Raw genomic sequence first — 16,778 nt, 5'->3', positions numbered from 1 at the left:
CATATTCGTAAATGAACAACCGAGTTTTTACAAATGTTGCATTATATTATTTCATCAAATAGAACAAAACTTTATTCTTAAACTATACAACCTCTATGAAGCCAATTTACTTGTGGTATTTCTCAACAGTTTCAAAGAATGCTTTACCTTGAATTTGAGCAATTTCCTTTTCCAAGTTGGTTGGTTGTCTTGAACCATCAGCAGCGGCAAAAGTACCAGCACCGTAAGGAGAACCACCGTGAATTTCTTCCAAGTTGGATTGCAATGGGAAAGCCTTAGCATAACCCAATGGGACGTAAATGATACCATGGTGGACTAACACTGACAAGGCATTAACAGCAGTAGTTTCTTGACCACCACCTTGAGTACCAGTAGAAACAAAGATACCAGCAATCTTTCCGTGTAAAGCACCTTTGGCCCATAATCCACCAGTGGCATCCCAGAAAGCTTTGAATTGAGCTGGGTAGTTACCAAATCTAGTTGGGATACCGAAAAGGAAAGCATCGTAAGAAGTCAAAGTGTCCAAGGTAGCAATTGGGTAATCTGGTTTGGCTGGAGCGTGCATAGCTTTCAATACATCATCACTAAGAGTTTCTGGGACTTGGTAAATATCAGCTTGACCACCAGCAGCTTCAATTCCCTTCTTCTCCTCTTCTGCCAATTGAGCAATGTGGTGGTACATTGAGTAAATGATAATTGCAACTTTTGGAGCCATTTTTATTGTAATTGTTTTAGATGTAGTTGTAGTTGTTGATTGTATATGATAGTATTGACTAGATATAAGAATAGAAGATGGTTTGGTTTTAAGTTGTGGTGATTTTGAATGATTTATATCTTCCTCGATAATGTCAATGGATTGAAATTTATTATACTCATTATTATTATTATTATTATTAATACCTTGTGTCGGATTATCCATTTTTGTTACCTATACAATTACTCCAATTCCCAACTTCTTTTTTTTTTCATTGTTTCCAAATTACTAAATTATTTCATCACTTTATTAATGAGAAGTACCACTAAATACAACCTGTTGATTACTTAAGCTTTATGAGAAAATACCAGAAAACACGTTATAGTTACAGATATTTTAGGTTTCTGCATAACATCATCTAATATTACTCCAAACTTTTTACTATGTTTTTACTAACCGATTATAAAATACCTCATTGGTGAGCCACAGTAAAGTTCAATAGCCAATTACAGTTTGTTTGTTCAAGCATGTAACAGTGAGGGGATGGGGGGGGAAGGGTTTTGATTTTGTATGCATTCACGAGAGAATTCCTGCAATGTCGCATTACAAAGAGTCAGCGCTGTAATAGAAAGCTTCAACGCCGGACCATATGTGTCTAATTTTTTTTCTCGGGGTTCCGGGTTCTTTTGCAAACGTTTTACACAGCTTGCGCCACAATTGGTTGAAAGTTGCACCAATCGGGGAAGCTCTTCACTAGACGACTCAGCACTGCCTACTCTCAATTCTATTACAAATATTTAGTCAATCAGAAAGGTACGCTTTACATTCCTTCAATCACTAAAATTAAGCGCCGAAAATCAATAAAATATTTTGGTTCCAGGAAAAAAACAGAAAACACGCCTGTTTTTGTCACATTACTAAAATATTTGTAACATGGAGATTACATAATAAGAGAAGATGCATAAAGTACAATAGAATACAATAAAAAAGCTAAAAGTTAGAAGCCAGCAGCGGGGGGGATATAATGCAAAATACGACATAACCAAGACGCTCACACCATATTTTTACTTTGTATTAGTTCACATGTGTGTGGGCAAAGAAATTTCTAGAACATGTACACGATTGGCAAGAATACTTTCATGCCACTTCGATTATCCGAGAAAGGCTCAAGTAAGCTCAAATGGGATTTATTTAGGTGAGAAGGTTCCAATTAGCTATTATAGGTGCCATTTTAAAGTGTCTTCTGTACTTTTAGGATAAATAAACCGGCTGTGCTTTGTTTCGAATACACAATGTCAAAAGATTCTCGGAAGTAATCTAACCTACCTCCGTATTGTTACATCATTTTTCGTTGTCGTAACGGCTGTACCTGTTGTAATTTGATGTTCTCGATACTTTCAGAACAATTGCAGTCATTGCATAGATGGCCATACTGCAATTGACACCTTAGTATTTGCGTTTGTAAGCTTACGACACTGACAAGGAATGCCCTTGTTTGGTGTAGATTGTAACTTTTTCTTCCCTCATTTTTTTTTTTAGTAAAAATTGACAATTGACAATTTATTTGTGAAATGGTTACACAAATACTAAAAATACAATGCCAATGGAAGTTTATTTAATAATCAGCGTCCACCTTAATCAAAATTACCAGCTGACAAAGCGATTACGACACATCTTTTTTATATATCAATTTATAAACTCTTCTTCCGGAGACGACTTGGTTTTCTCTTTTTTGCTTTCGTTTATCCACATCTCATCGAACCATCTCATCTCAAGCTCAATTTGTCGTGAGCTATAACAACCCCCGTGCATTCCACCTAAATTATTTTCATTTTTTTTTCAATCTCATAATTTACAGTTAGTTTTGAATCCACGAACATGAAGATTGCAATTATTGTATATTCAACTTACGGTCACATCATCACCTTGGCCAAAGCAGTACAAGAAGGTGTTTCTAAAGCCGGTTACAAAGCTGACTTGTTTCAAGTACCAGAAACTTTGCCACAAGACATTCTTGATCAATTACACGCGGCACCAAAGGACAAGAATATCCCTATTGCCACTTTAGATACATTGACTGGATACGATGCTTTCCTTTTTGGTATCCCTACCAGATTCGGTACATTGCCAGGACAGTTTTTTGAATTCTTTGGTGCCACTGGTGGATTATGGGCTCAAGGTGCATTAGCAGGAAAACCAGCAGGTATATTTGTATCAACTGGTACTCAGGGTGGTGGACAAGAAACCACTGTAAGAAACTCATTGAACTTTTTGGCTCATCATGGTTTGATTTATATTCCTTTGGGGTACGCAAAGACTTTTGCTGATCAATCAAATTTGGAAGAGGTTCATGGTGGATCAGCTTATGGTGCTGGAACTTTTGCTGGAACTGATGGTTCAAGACAACCCACAGAATTGGAATTGAGGACTGCTGCTACACAGGGTGAAGTATTTGCTCAGCTGGCTGCTAGATTCTACCCTCAAGAAAAGGGTAATAATAAAGATGCTGCCACCGCTGGTGCATCCGGTGCTACTGGAGCTTCTGCTGCTGATGCAAAGAATAATTCAGCTACAGCAGATAAAGCCGCTGAGAAGCCGGCTACTCAAGCCAAAGATAAATCTACCGCTTCTGCACCAAGAGCTCAACAATCAACAAAAGCTCCTGAGTCAGAGGATAAAAGTTTCTGTTCCAAATGTATAATAATGTAAAAGATCTACATAGATAATGGAAAATCTCGTGGTGTATATTACATAATGTACCTCGTAATCTATAATTTTTTCATCCTACTTATCAAATTCTCCCACCAGTTGTTTTATAGGGTTCCCTGTGTGTTAGTAAGTGGTTCCTCCCAAAATTTTTGATTTCAAAATACATACAAAAAAAGTGAAAAAAGACAACTTCAAATCCAATCTTTCTCACGTAATTCCACAGTCAAACGACCACTTATGCCCCCTCCTCTCACTCGTCAAGTGAAACGGATCCAAAGTGTAAAAGTCTTTCCCTTGCCACTCCACAAATTAAACAAGGTCAAACATTCCAAAGCGTCGCCATTAGAACAAAACTTCAAGATTGCAAATATGGTTACTCAAAACTTTCATCTTGTGCCATTCGAAAAGCACACACCCAATCATCAAACATACCCAAATAAAGGTATTGGAAAAACTGTCCCTAAAGGAAGCCCATTGATTCAAGAATACATGCTTTCTCAACAGATGACAAAGATTAGGTGTGTAACACCCAGTCATATGGAGTACAAACCAATAATTTGAATCCCCTCGCCTCCACATGGAAAAGGCGAAAGCAAAGTTTCAATTCTGACAACAGTTTTCTAAGCCGGCAACAATGACAATGTAGTCCCTCGGTGTAGAATGATCATCATATACTAAAACCAAAACAATGGGTTGCGAGTCCATATAAACCTTTAGAAGCTCATAGGTGAACAACGAATGAAAAACACTCCAATTGGATCTTCGTATCAGGCATATTTGGTCTTGAGAATAGGGAAAAATGATGAAACACAATATTCCACACTCTTTTTATTTGATTTTGGGATTCCCTTTTTTCGACCATCTCTGGGCGAAGGAATATAGCCTCTCCAAAACAAAAAAATTAAGATCCAATAAACAAATAAAAAAACAAAAATGAGTATTGTTGTTAAAAACAATGGAGGGGCCCGATGTGATTTGCAAGAAGTGGGGGGGAGAAGAAGTGCCCTCAAGAGGGATCACTCGATCGAGATGGGAAAAAGACACATCAAAGGTCTTTTCTTCCTCATTGAACAAAAACGAGGCAGAACGCGTGACAAAAAGGAATCTTCAAACGTTGAACGACTGAATTGATTATTGATGAAGTTAAAGGAAAACCTTTGTCCAGGCCATTAAACTTGAACATTGAGATGTGCACTATTGAGTGGGGGAGCAAAATACTTTAAGGGTACTTCTAACACTCCGCCTCTTTTGTAAAGCAACATCGATCAACATTCTCATTGGCAAAAAAACCGGACACACTTCTGAGGAAAGGGCGATCGTGACAACCCACCCAATCTCCAACCAAATCAGTATTCAAAAAAGTTGAGTCGACCTTCCACTCGTTCACCCAACAATGAAGGATGTATAGAAGATAAAAACCAAAACATCAAGATCTCATGAGTTTATCTCCTCCACTCCTTTCTTAATAGCAAAACAACCAAAGCACCCTCGCTAGGGTCCGGATGTTGATTATACTGAGGTCCGTAAATACTGCCTCTCAACAAAAATCCAAAATAAAAGTGTTCATTACTAATTCTCATCCGTCTTTGTAAGTAGTAGAATACGATTAGGTCTAGCTTGCTTTTCAATGTCATTTTGTAATGGGGAAACTTTTATTCATCGTCATGGAGCACGCAAATTTGGTCGATGTTCCGTACCAGCTTATTATATTTTGGACATATGTCTTATCCTTGAAATCTTTGTGTGTATTATGAGTAGCAAGGTGTGGTAAAATCCTCCTCACTTCGTGCCTCATTATATACAGTTTTTCACCGTACTGACACACGCGTGTGTTGGGGAGGGCAAGGAATGGAAAAAGAGAACCAGTAGAAAAGACAAACGTAGTAACGTTGTACGTATTACCGAATCTCATGTTTGAAAGTAGAATGTGAGCATATCCCATTAATGAGATTGGGATAACGATTGAATGAATGAATGTCGTTGTCGAAGAGCAAGAAGAAGGAAGGAAAGAAAGAAAGTGTCAAGTGGTTTCATTTATTTTGTTCTACACGAAAAAAAAAAAAAAAAGGAAAAATCAAAATGCGAGTAGACGCGGCATGCACAAAATGTTGGTTATTAACACCACCAAATTGTAGTGATAGACCAAGAGCTAAACTTAACGCAAAAGGTGATATAACACCCCTGGAGCACATTGTATCTAGTTACCCTTTTGGTACTGGTCCATATGGTGATGTACTTTTACTTTTGAGTCGCATTTGGTAGCACAATGTCAACCAATTTCCAGTTCTGTTCAACACCCTCACTCTCTCTCTCTAACAAACATCTCTATTTTATTTTTTTACAGCCATCTTTGCAGCACCAACCAAATAATACATGGCATACAGAGATAAGGCTGGGACTAATTTCGATATAGATCTGACTCCCAATGGGACAGGAGGTGTAGCTACCCATCTACGGCAAACCTCAAAACCACACAATCTACACCTCAATCCTCATTGGCGATCACATTCAGAGCCATTGGGCCTAAAAGTCACACACAATAGTCGACGTCCCTTGACTACTGATAATGAGATCACCCATGTTTCCGATAGTGAAGAAGATTTAGAACTACTACGACCAATGAGTGCCACTTCACAATCAACATATCTAACTAGGTTGAACTCAGTATTGCCAACGTTCACAATGGAGGATGACTACTTGACCAACAACGACAGTGGGACGGTACAATCGCAATTGAGTAATGAAAATTTCCATTGTGTTGATTTTGCCCTGGGCAGTGATGAGAGGTATTGTGCGGGAGACATACCAGAAAATGAAACTCGATGCACAAATCGTGGTTCATCGTTATCGGTCAATGATGGATTGCTGAAGTGCGGAAGTGCGGGAAAAACTAGTGCAGATCACACCAGTGTTTCAAATGACGGCGATGATGATGATGTTATACTAATTGGAAGTAGTCAAGTCGTTACAAAGGAGCCTGACAGTAGTATCTTCAATTCGGAAATGGAGAGAAACATTGATTTTGGTGATGAGGATACTACAGAGGAGTTGGACAAAAGGGAATTGTTAAAAGATGTGGTAGACTATAGGATTTTGAGCCCCATTCATGAACAAAATTTTGATCCCAATGAGATTGAAAGATGTTCGACACCTGTAGCTGATGAAACGAAGATCAAGAAGGAATCCGAATTCTATATTTGTGGTGGTAAAGTCGAGCTGGTCTCGAGTCTTTATAGTGATAACATGAAGAAGGAAGAAGTTTTGTTTACTGATGTGAAAATTGAACCAACTGAGGAAACCAAGTTGTACAAAAAAACAAGGACGGCCAAACCATTTGACGTAAAGCAAGAGTATTTACAGTCTGAAACCGGAGGTGGTGGTGCAATGAATTTGAAGATTGAGCAATCTCTGAAGAAAGCTAGAGTGTCTGAAACGAAGCCAATGATAGAAAGTATGCATCTAAATAATGCAAAGCATGATACTAAAGATGCAAAAGCGAAAACAGATCAGCTGACTCCTCGTGTATCCGCTGCCTTATCGACCTCAGACTTCTTTGGTCAAGAAAACAAACAACCGATGAAACGAGTTCTCAAGCGAAAAAGAATCGCATCTAAACCTCTTTCTGCCATTGTCAACACTCCAAAAACAAGAGTTGGGTTATCCAAAAGAATCAGGGTAGAGCCTCTACATGAGAACATTAAAAAGAGAAATCCATGATACCATGGGGATGTAGAGTTGTTATTTTTCAGTTCGATTAAGATGATTGATTTGCTGTGGGTTTATTTGATTATAGTGAGTTGTTATATTTCATTCCTGGGTATTGGTTTTAATAAAAGGTCTTCAGTCCTCAGTGGAGTTTTTAACTACGACTTTATGCCTCACAAATGGTCCCCGTTGTGAGGCAACCGCTTGAAGCAACTATATTGCAATAAGGAGTCACGTGAACAACTCTCTCTCTATGAAAGGAAGAAAATCATCATCAAAAATCCCATCACATAAAAACTTTTTCTTCTCTTTCTTCTTCTTTTGCTTCTTTGCTAATTAACTATTCGGGACACTTGCATTGAGCGGTCATGCCGGTACAGTCTTTTTTTATTGGACTGACCCTAGTGTGGACGTACTCTCTAGCCCGATAAATCAAAGAAGGGAAGTAGTTTAATCTGTTTCCTCTTTTTCATGAAGTGCTAATGTTCAGTTGTGATTTCAAATTAAGAATGAAATTTTGACTCTACGAGCTTTCATACATTTACAAAAGCGCAGGTATGAGTGGAATTCAAATCATGTAGGATCACCGTGTTGAATATGGAGTGTGTGTCACTAAGAGGTTGCGCTTTGGTGTACACGATTTTGACCAGAGTACAAGCCAAAGCTATCCTCAAACAGGAGAACGCACTCCGCTGTACAGTGTCATAATTTTTCGTAAATTACAATGTACACTATCTGATAACGTTTTAGTCAAATGAGAGGAGCTAAACATAGCGATATCTTGGTTGAGTTTGTCACGTAAAACATCAAGAGTAATAATACTGAATGCGATATATCGTATAGATAACATCAAATCCATTATATTTCGATTCCTATAAAATTCATTTCAAACTAAAAGTAACAACCACTGGTTTTTCCTTCTTGTTTTTACATCTCTTGCAATAATCCTTCTTTTCGTCAAACTTGGCAAACGAATTGACTGACAAGTTCGATGAATCCGAGGGCCTTCTCGAGTCGCTATGTTTCTTTCTTCCGAAGATTGACATTGTTGAAGTTGACCAGGTTTTTTGGATCGAAAAATGGCAAAACTGAAATGCTTTTATTTTCAATTGAGTGGTGCTTTTGGGTGGGAGGGAACGTATGTGTTGCTTTAACTCTCTGTTAATAACACATAACGGTTATGATAGACTGACAATGAATGGTAGACTAGGGTGAAATGAAAAATAAGAATAGATCTTATGAGGATGTAGACGTTGTAGTTGTTAAAGAATTCTTTATGAACTTGAAGAACTGCAAAAAAAAACTGGTTATTTAAAAGGAAATGCAAGCTTATATACCGAAAAAAAAAAAAAAAAACAATAATAATATAAACAAAAAAAAAAAAAAAACCACATACAATCACACAAAAGAGAAGAGGGAGAATAAAAATTTTTTTTTTTTTTTGGTTGGGCTGAACTTTAACCGCTGAGATTCAATGAGTAAATGAACAATAAGAACAATAGAGAAAAACCCAAACAATCGACCTATCGAAAAAGAAAATGAGTCTTCAATGAATGACGTTGAGCTATAACGTAGTTTACAGTCATCACTTGCTAAGTGTCAAGCGAAAGTAAAATTTAATGAACAGTATGGTGTGTAAGATGATATGACCTCATATTACATAAACTATTTTAACCCACATTTTTGATCAATAAAATTATAATTCACAAGTGATATTAGTGTTGTGAAAATTGTGAAAGAAAAAAAAAAACGAAAGCTCGGGTCGGGGGGGGAGTGTACTGGAAGGAAGAAGAGGGTAGAGTGGGGCGCACGCTTGTCGTACGAAATATAATAGATCATGAGCGCTACTTTTCGTGTAGTCATGTAGTGCCTGCATTTTATTTTTTTTTGTTTTCCCCTAATTGAGTAAAGGTTTTTTGTGCATAATCACACGACTAGTGCATTCTTAACTATGCGGGATTAAAAAAGATCATTGTTGTCACAATCGTGTAATAAATGTTACAAGTTTACATTTTTGATAGGAGGTACACGACTTTTGACTCTCTTTTGAGACAAAGTTTGGCCAACTTTCCCAAATTTTTTGCATGCATTAGGGTTAGGGCTTTGTTAATCAACCCCCCTGCAGTAGTAGAAAAGATCTCTTGACCTGTTGCATGCAGAAATCAGTCAGCTCCGCTTTCCTACTGCATGCGTTTTGCCACGTTGGGGAAGAAAAATTCTATGTAGTAAGCACAACACTGTATCTCGTGTTTAGCGAGCCGATTGCGTGTGACTTTTTCTCTTCAAAAAAAGGGAATGTAACCTCCCTAGTAGGAGCAGATTATCATTCTGTTAGAGGCATTCGTATTGTTATCCCACTCTTTGCCCCTCTATATCTTTCGTTACGTTCTTATTTTCTCTAGTTTCTTTTCGTGGTTTTACATTTTAAGCGATATGCATCATCGAGGCTTTGTTTACATTACTTTTTGCAACAATATGAAAAAAAGCAATGCTGAAACACATCCACGGAACGTACCACCAAACGAACAGTGGGTTGGGATTAAGCTAAAAATAAGCCTTCAAAAGGTTGAAACCAGAGGTACGTGCAACTACTGAACCTTTCGGCAGCTTCTCTGCTTGTAAATAAATCAATATTATTTCAAAGTAATTTAATGCAAAATGTGAGCGAATGTCATGACAGTTTTTCAATGGCAAGTTGAATAGCAACAGCTAGCAGAAATCCATGTAAGAGTCGATTTTCGTAAATCCTTTTATGATTGTAGCCGTCTTACTATTCAACTCTCATAAGCATAACTCATTGATGCCATAACAGAAAAAAATAGGTTTCCAAAAAAAAGTTGATAAAAAATAACGACAACTGCAGGGTTCGAACCTGCGCACGCAAAGCGCAATGCCTTAACCGCTTGCTTAGTAGCTTAGCAGGGCATCTCCTTAACCACTCGGACAAGTTGCCAATGGACAACTGAGCCATATGGCTGAATTGTTGAAGATTTTTATTTTTTAAAGAATGAAGCATATTGAAATCACATGACAAAGAAGTGATCTTCATGCTTTTATCACGTGAACTCTACATACAACTATCAAAATAGAAATTGAAATGGACCATCTCACACAGTAAAGAAACCAATCGCAAGTAGATCCTCATGAGCACGCTCAATGGGATGCTTTCTTCTCATTGTTTGAGCTTTTCCAACCTTTCCCACGCATCATTGAATTCTGTAGCCAAATGACGAAACAACGCACTCGAAACTGACTCCACTGCCAATGCAGCTTCAACCAAATCAAACACAACGCAATGTAATGGATGACAACATTTGAAAGTGATTGCAATCAACTTTTCTTGAGGACTCCATCCAACAATTGACGAAATTAAATTTTGTTTGGCAAATGATTTCAACATGTATGCATTCTGAGGTGGATTTTGAGAATATCCCGTGCTTGCGTATTTCTTCAAGACCGATTCGGGGAAAACCGTATTGTATGATGTGCTTAGACCTACTTCAATATTGTACCATTGTGGTTTGACCATTTTGACAAGGCTATATGGACCAATTGAAAAGTCTTGATCTAAAAAGTAGAAGCCCTTAAACATGTCAGCTCGTCTATTGATTAATACCTGAATGGGAGCGGATAAGGTGGTGATTTGAGGTACATTCAATTCTGAGTTCCAAGAATTGTTATACGTGTCAGGTTCATGTTTAAGTGGCGAGTCTGGCTTCGTCTCAGATAGAGTAATGTGATTCCTGATGGCTTGTGCCTGCTTTACCCTTGAGCGTGATATGCCTCTAGATGGTATTGGCCGTTTGAGTGTCGGCAATCGTTTGGTTTCTGAAGTTTCCTTATTTGAAATGGCAAACAAAGGCGTCTTTTCACCTTTGAGGTTCCCACTAAGTGGATATTGAATCCTTTTGCATTTCATCGTAGTTGTTGGAGTACCTATATGCAAGTTAATGCAATAACCAGAACTTCATAAAACTTGCTCAGTGATTGTAATTTCCTTGACTGGTTCTAGGTTTCTTTTTTTTTTGCAACACTTTTCTACTAGTTTGCACAAAAGCCTCTATAATATGATGTGCGATATTTATCTATCTATTTGTTCTACACTCCCATCCACGCTCTAGTAATCTTATCATACTTTGCAATCAGTTCATCATCAACATTGATTGTCAATCCTCTAACTCCTTCTTCCAATGGATTCCCCACTGTATCATAAGCACAATAAATTTTCTTACCATCATGTCTCATACGTTCAGAAACAAGTTTCGGTTCCTCAACCCATGCTTCATTAGGCTCTTCAAAACTGTGCACATAAACAATGCTAGTCAATGCTGGTGGTTTAATTATATGTTCTATAAGCAATGGATTGCGTGTAAGTTTGGTCACTTGATCATAATTGACCCGTACCATTTCTGTCTTGTTGGGATCATTGGCATCGAACAAATTTGCCACCATTTCAGTATATTTCGTCACGTATTTCTGTTCAAAAACGGAAGTCATTGAATTGGTGTACCGGAGCCAGTTCTGTAATTGATCTGATGTAATGTACAAGAGTGAAACATCATTAGCTTCCGATAATTGTGCCATTGATGATGAGCAAATTTCATATGTTTGTTTGGCATCTCGTGGAATATTCTCTTCTGGAGTGTATATACCAGCCATTACTGGGTAATTGTTGTTGAAGGTAACCTCTTGTCCCGATAATCCTTGTCCAATCCAAATCAAATCGTACATGGAGCTATGAGTAAGTCTAAGTTTCAAAATATTGTAAAAATGCATATTTATGGTGATGAGATGACCGGATAAACAAGAACTTTTGTTTGCAAGAACTAAACTTGGGTCAATGATGTTTTTGGAATGGTGTTGAAAGAATCTTGCTGTAGCTATTGTCAGAACTGGCATTTGGAGGTTAAAGAAATCTCGTTCTTGAATAGTTGGTTGCAAATGATGCTTGACCAAAGAAGCAACTTCGTGAAATCCAGGGGTAAACTTTTCTCGATCTAGGTATGGCCGTGATCTGAAAAAGAATCTTCCACTCGACTTGTACCTTGGATTTTGGAATAGTCTCTCGAGATCGTTCAAAGGAATAGCGTCTCCTGTCAACAACACCACTTCAGCGAACGAGTTGAAAATTAAGCTAAATGTCGAAAGGAGTAACTCATTTGCATCTGATTTTAAGAATGGAAATTTGCCCAACTGCAAAGATGGAGTCATATCAACAAATGAAATTTGTTGTACAAAAGTTGTCGAATTCCGTGCTGCATTTACAATCTTTGATTTTTCATCTTCAGAAAGTGACAAGTATGCAATTTCAACCGGCAATTTATTTTCAAGAACAATCAATGAATTGAGTAAGCGGCAAATATTATCAACTTGTTTTGGTTGTGTAGGTATCACAATACCTTTTCCCTTATTTCCAATCAATGACTGAGTGATGCACCCTTGAAAGTCATTCTGTTTGACTTCACCGTCGGCATTTGTGACCAATGGTGGCTTATTGGTCAACCAGGGGTACAACTTCAGTTGTAAATCTTCGCATTTAGCACTGGAATTAACCTCAGTACCATAACATTTTCCAAAAATTTTCATATGTCCCAATTCATTAAACATCTTCTTCTCCAAATCAGAATACTCTTTGGCAATACTAGTAAATTCTCGAGCAATTTCCTTATCATATTCCTCTTTCCATTCCGAAGTCTTTTTATATTTCCTCTTTTCCAGTCTCGTTCTATCTCTAATCCATTTCTTGCGCTTATATACACGCGGATCAGGTTTGAAACTCTTCCAAAAGTTCAAATCAAATTCAACATCTTTGGCACTATTGAAATACAAATCACATCTGTCTTTTAACGGTAGAGTCATGACTCGCTGAGCTTTAGTAGGAGCTGTCCATTGAGAAAGAACAGGGTTTTCAAAATTATTTCGATTCTTGACCAAATCGAATTTGTGATTTGGTTTAACTTTTGGTTGTTGGCTTGATCTGCTGCGGTAATGAAGAACTAGAACCACTGCAAAGATTAAGCATACGGAGACTAATTGTTTCAACCGATTTCGAAACCTCATGGTGTAAATGTTATTTGGTGTGTATCTTTTATTGATGTATCTGTGACTTGATGCAAAAGACTTGTACCTGAGGCGGAAAAAAAAATAAAATAAATTTAAGCTGAAAAATTTAAACTTCGCCTCGACATGCAGACGCGCTCTTCAGGAGAGAAATCTAGACCCATCAAAGAGAGGAATGTCACAAAATTCTCGAGCGCGGCTAATCCAAGAATCAACATTCCTGAAGTAATCTTTCTTGAATAAAAGATACAAAAAGAAACCTGGTTATAGTCGATTGTAATTGAGAGTTGGAGAAGAGGGATTGAGAGAAAATTTTCCAGTAGATTCATAATTGTTACATTAATCGTTATGCTAAATATAATTGCCTCACATAGCATGAGATACCAGGACTATACATACTTGCCAAATCGACTGTTGATTTCACCTTCTTGGTGTGAGAATGGTGTAATCAAATCCGGGTGCTACTTTGGTACTTTGTTCTTTGATCCATTTCTCATAGCTAGTAACAAAAGTATCCAGTTGCCGGTCATTCCCGATCCTATCTTTGAATTGATTAAGTTCTCTCAGCCATTTATCAATATCCTCTTTGGTGATGTTGAGATTTGGTGGAGCCACTGTGCGTGGCAAAGCCGGTAAAAGCTTGCTATAGTTGGTCCTTAATGATACCGCTTTCGGTGGTTGGTAGGATGGATTTTTGATCAATGGCACTTGTTTAAGTATAGGATCAGCTAGACAACGCGTTAGTGGATATCCTTTTTATCGAGTGTTGTTTGCCAACATACGTTTATCAGTATCGTCCATACTGAAAAGGATGGAGTAATAAGTCATGTTCATTCTTTTTTGTTTTTCCTTCGCGATAAATTTTAAACATTAATCTCGACAACGCCAATGCACAAAGCATGCTGTATACCTTTGAGGCTCTTCAATGCCAGCACTTGATATTTACATTCTCAGACGTCTAAATAATGCCAGGGCCGATTAGATTGTACCAAAATATTTCCACTTCCGTTGTAAACTCACAAGCCACGGGGTTATCGGTTTGCCTTGCGTTGCTATTTTTTCGACAAAAGATATAAATTGACCTCAATCTTTCCTCGCTTAACTCAGCAATCATTAAAGAAAACAACAGCTCCAGTACAAAAAGTCAATCACAAAACAATGTCAACATCATTCGTTTTATCGGCCCTTTGTGCAATTGGCGGGTTGATGGGCTACTTTAGGAAAAATTCGGTGCCTTCCTTGGTTGGTGGATTGGTGGTATCTGCATTATATGGAAGTGCCGGCTACATTATGAATCTGAATGGCAAACATGGAGAGGAGCTAGCATTGGGTGCTAGTATAATTTTGTTTCTCGCAGGATTAGTGAGGTCATACGCCACTGGGTTTTCAAAACCAATTCCGCTTTTGTTGTTGGCTTTGGGTGCAATAGCTGGTGGATTTTACTTCAAACAATTTAATCAGATTCAAAGAGCTTTCAGATAGGTTGTGTATTTGGTTACACCAAAGCGACTTGATTATAAGGTTAAAGTTGATCAATTATTTGCATTTTCTATGAATGCATTTGTTCTTTGGAATCTAAGGTTCGAAATTTCTACACTATAATGCGAAATTTTCCAATAATAGCTATAACATTTATAATGAAATATACAATTTGAATATACAGAACTGAAACTCATCAAAGCAATCATAAAAATATCAATTTCATCTCTTCTCTAGTGTATGTGAATAACAGACATCCGTCTATCAACAGCGAAGTCTTTGTGCTCGTTGTTACCATTGATTGGTTCTAAATTTGGTGACGACACTGGTGATACATTTGGAATCACGTATGGTTGGTTGACATCTGATGTGAGGATTAAAAATTTCATTGTTGAATTGTATGATATTTGGAGAAACGGATGTTAAAAGATGTGCTTCTTTGGTCTTCTATTTATATATTCTTTCAAAAAAAAAGATGACTGGGGGCTTAATAATGAATTATGGAGATGTAAGTCCGAGATGAACAACGGTTAACTTCTGTGGTTGCGTTTTTGTGTAATTTGGTATAATAAAAATATGGGGAAAAATTAGAGTTTTGCCTTATTACCGAGGGATTCACACGGAAAATGAATTGCATACTTCGGATGCAAGGATATAAGTTTCAACCAGTGTCATAGTAGTGTGTGGCATGATCATTTGGAACCACATCGTTTAACCTCGATGCAAGAAGACGAATAGTGTTTTGACAGTTCCACACGGATTATTCTTCAAAATAACCGAGCTTGAATGAAGTTTGAGTCATTTGTGATCACACCATACACAAAATCGGAAAAACTCCGACAATTATCACACTTTGATTCTTTATCATTTGAAAATGATTCGTTGAAAGGATGGTGACGTAACGCACTATTCTACTTACAACCGATTGTATACTCGTCGCTATTATAGATAAAAGCCCCTTGTTTATACTTGAAACCAGGAGCAAAGAGAAAAAATACAAAAACAGGCATTGCCGGTTTTTCAAATTAGTATTTACTACACCCTCACCGGAGACCTTCAAAATAAACTTCATTTTCAACGCTCTCACGACTGCAATTCGGTGCCATGATCTTCAAACAATGACCCTTTTTCTTGCAACTTACATTACACGTTTCCCTTAATCTACAGATACTATTTGGAAACTCTTTTGTAATTACATTAACACAATAGATCCTATTTAAGCAGAAGCTTCAACTTCAACAGTTTCAGTTTCAGCAACTTCTTCTGGTTGTTGCTTGTAGTTCTTAACGTATGGAGCTGGGATAACTTCATCTTCATCCTTAGCTTCAGCAATCTTAACAGCATCTGGCAAGGCTCTTGGACCGAATCTGTTGGCTTCTGGGTCCTTCATAATTTTAACCTTGACACCCAAGACACCTTGTCTCATCAAAACGTGTCTAATGGCAATATCAATGAAATCGTTGGTTGGTTGACCAGAGTGAATCATGAAACCATCAGCGTATTTTTGTGACTTGGCTCTAGCAGCTCTCAATTTACCGGAAATAACAACTTCAACACCCTTGGCACCGGCACCCATAGCAAATCTCAAAACACCGTAAGCAGCTCTTCTGATTGGCAAACCGTTCAACAATTTGGTCTTTAAAGCTTCAGCTTGAACAGCAGCTGACAATCCTCTTTCTTCAACTCTTTCAGCATAGATTGCAATACCTTCTGGTGATAATTTGAATCTTTTGACAATCAATGAAGTCAATTCGTGGATTCTTCTACCTTGTTCACCCAAAACACCTTGAGTATTTGAAGCCTTAACGATAACTTCCAATTTAGATGGGGTTTTTCTAACTTCAACACCAGCATAACCTTGTTCAGCTAATTCTCTAGTGAAGAATTCGTTTAATTCAGCGTAGAAGACACCGTCAGCTACTAATTTCTTCTTTTTGGATAAGATAGTTGGGTTGACCATTGTTTACGTGGGGAGAGGGGAATATGGATGATGTAAGGAAGGTTTGACAGATGTATTATTTTTCGTCTTCGCAATTTTTCACTTTTGTTGAAGTCTTGCAAAAAAAAAAAAAAAAAAAAAACCACATAGGGCTAAGCCCTAACCAAAAACAAGCATACTACTATGCACAAA

The 16,778-nt window shown here is 37.6% G+C and overlaps 9 protein-coding genes and 1 non-coding gene across 10 annotated transcripts; 3 read left to right on the top strand and 7 right to left on the bottom strand. All coding sequences in view use genetic code 12, as the record gives it.

The window, feature by feature from the left end:
• Positions 1–106: 106 nt before the first annotated feature.
• On the bottom strand, positions 107–919 carry PST3 (flavodoxin-like fold family protein; the record flags this gene model as incomplete). Its single annotated transcript, XM_036809292.1, has 1 exon — positions 107–919. One exon carries the CDS (start codon positions 917–919, stop codon positions 107–109), a length of 813 nt encoding a protein of 270 aa, XP_036665943.1.
• A 1,653-nt stretch (positions 920–2,572) lies between these two features.
• On the top strand, positions 2,573–3,403 carry YCP4 (flavodoxin-like fold family protein; the record flags this gene model as incomplete). Its single annotated transcript, XM_036809291.1, has 1 exon — positions 2,573–3,403. One exon carries the CDS (start codon positions 2,573–2,575, stop codon positions 3,401–3,403), a length of 831 nt encoding a protein of 276 aa, XP_036665942.1.
• Positions 3,404–5,776: 2,373 nt separating this feature from the next.
• CPAR2_204140 (uncharacterized protein) lies at positions 5,777–7,120 on the top strand (the record flags this gene model as incomplete). Its single annotated transcript, XM_036809289.1, has 1 exon — positions 5,777–7,120. One exon carries the CDS (start codon positions 5,777–5,779, stop codon positions 7,118–7,120), a length of 1,344 nt encoding a protein of 447 aa, XP_036665941.1.
• Positions 7,121–9,959: 2,839 nt separating this feature from the next.
• CPAR2_it_cp_Ser(GCU)_4 lies at positions 9,960–10,061 on the bottom strand. The gene is made up of 2 exons: positions 10,025–10,061; positions 9,960–10,004 (listed from the first exon to the last, which is right to left on the bottom strand). It is a non-coding gene; the product is annotated as a tRNA-Ser (tRNA).
• Positions 10,062–10,280: 219 nt separating this feature from the next.
• CPAR2_204130 (uncharacterized protein) lies at positions 10,281–11,027 on the bottom strand (the record flags this gene model as incomplete). The annotated part of the gene is made up of 1 exon (XM_036809288.1): positions 10,281–11,027. One exon carries the CDS (start codon positions 11,025–11,027, stop codon positions 10,281–10,283), a length of 747 nt encoding a protein of 248 aa, XP_036665940.1.
• A 179-nt stretch (positions 11,028–11,206) lies between these two features.
• Positions 11,207–13,168, bottom strand: MNT4 (Mnt4p; the record flags this gene model as incomplete). The annotated part of the gene is made up of 1 exon (XM_036809287.1): positions 11,207–13,168. The coding sequence occupies one exon, from the start codon at positions 13,166–13,168 to the stop codon at positions 11,207–11,209; it is 1,962 nt and encodes a 653-aa protein (XP_036665939.1).
• Positions 13,169–13,588: 420 nt separating this feature from the next.
• On the bottom strand, positions 13,589–14,002 carry MVB12 (Mvb12p; the record flags this gene model as incomplete). The annotated part of the gene is made up of 2 exons (XM_036809286.1): positions 13,589–13,896; positions 13,951–14,002. 2 exons carry the CDS (start codon positions 14,000–14,002, stop codon positions 13,589–13,591), a joined length of 360 nt encoding a protein of 119 aa, XP_036665938.1.
• A 324-nt stretch (positions 14,003–14,326) lies between these two features.
• On the top strand, positions 14,327–14,650 carry CPAR2_204100 (TMEM14 family protein; the record flags this gene model as incomplete). The annotated part of the gene is made up of 1 exon (XM_036809285.1): positions 14,327–14,650. The coding sequence occupies one exon, from the start codon at positions 14,327–14,329 to the stop codon at positions 14,648–14,650; it is 324 nt and encodes a 107-aa protein (XP_036665937.1).
• A 230-nt stretch (positions 14,651–14,880) lies between these two features.
• CPAR2_204090 (uncharacterized protein) lies at positions 14,881–15,036 on the bottom strand (the record flags this gene model as incomplete). Its single annotated transcript, XM_036809284.1, has 1 exon — positions 14,881–15,036. The coding sequence occupies one exon, from the start codon at positions 15,034–15,036 to the stop codon at positions 14,881–14,883; it is 156 nt and encodes a 51-aa protein (XP_036665936.1).
• An 827-nt stretch (positions 15,037–15,863) lies between these two features.
• On the bottom strand, positions 15,864–16,607 carry RPS3 (40S ribosomal protein uS3; the record flags this gene model as incomplete). Its single annotated transcript, XM_036809283.1, has 1 exon — positions 15,864–16,607. The coding sequence occupies one exon, from the start codon at positions 16,605–16,607 to the stop codon at positions 15,864–15,866; it is 744 nt and encodes a 247-aa protein (XP_036665935.1).
• Between the last annotated feature and the right edge of the window lie 171 nt (positions 16,608–16,778).

This window comes from Candida parapsilosis, contig 005809 (assembly GCF_000182765.1).
Source record: "Candida parapsilosis strain CDC317 annotated contig 005809".
Classification (NCBI taxonomy): domain Eukaryota; kingdom Fungi; phylum Ascomycota; class Pichiomycetes; order Serinales; family Debaryomycetaceae; genus Lodderomyces; species Lodderomyces parapsilosis.
Note: the sequence above shows the minus strand (reverse complement) of the source record. Positions and strands in the feature narration are given on the sequence as shown.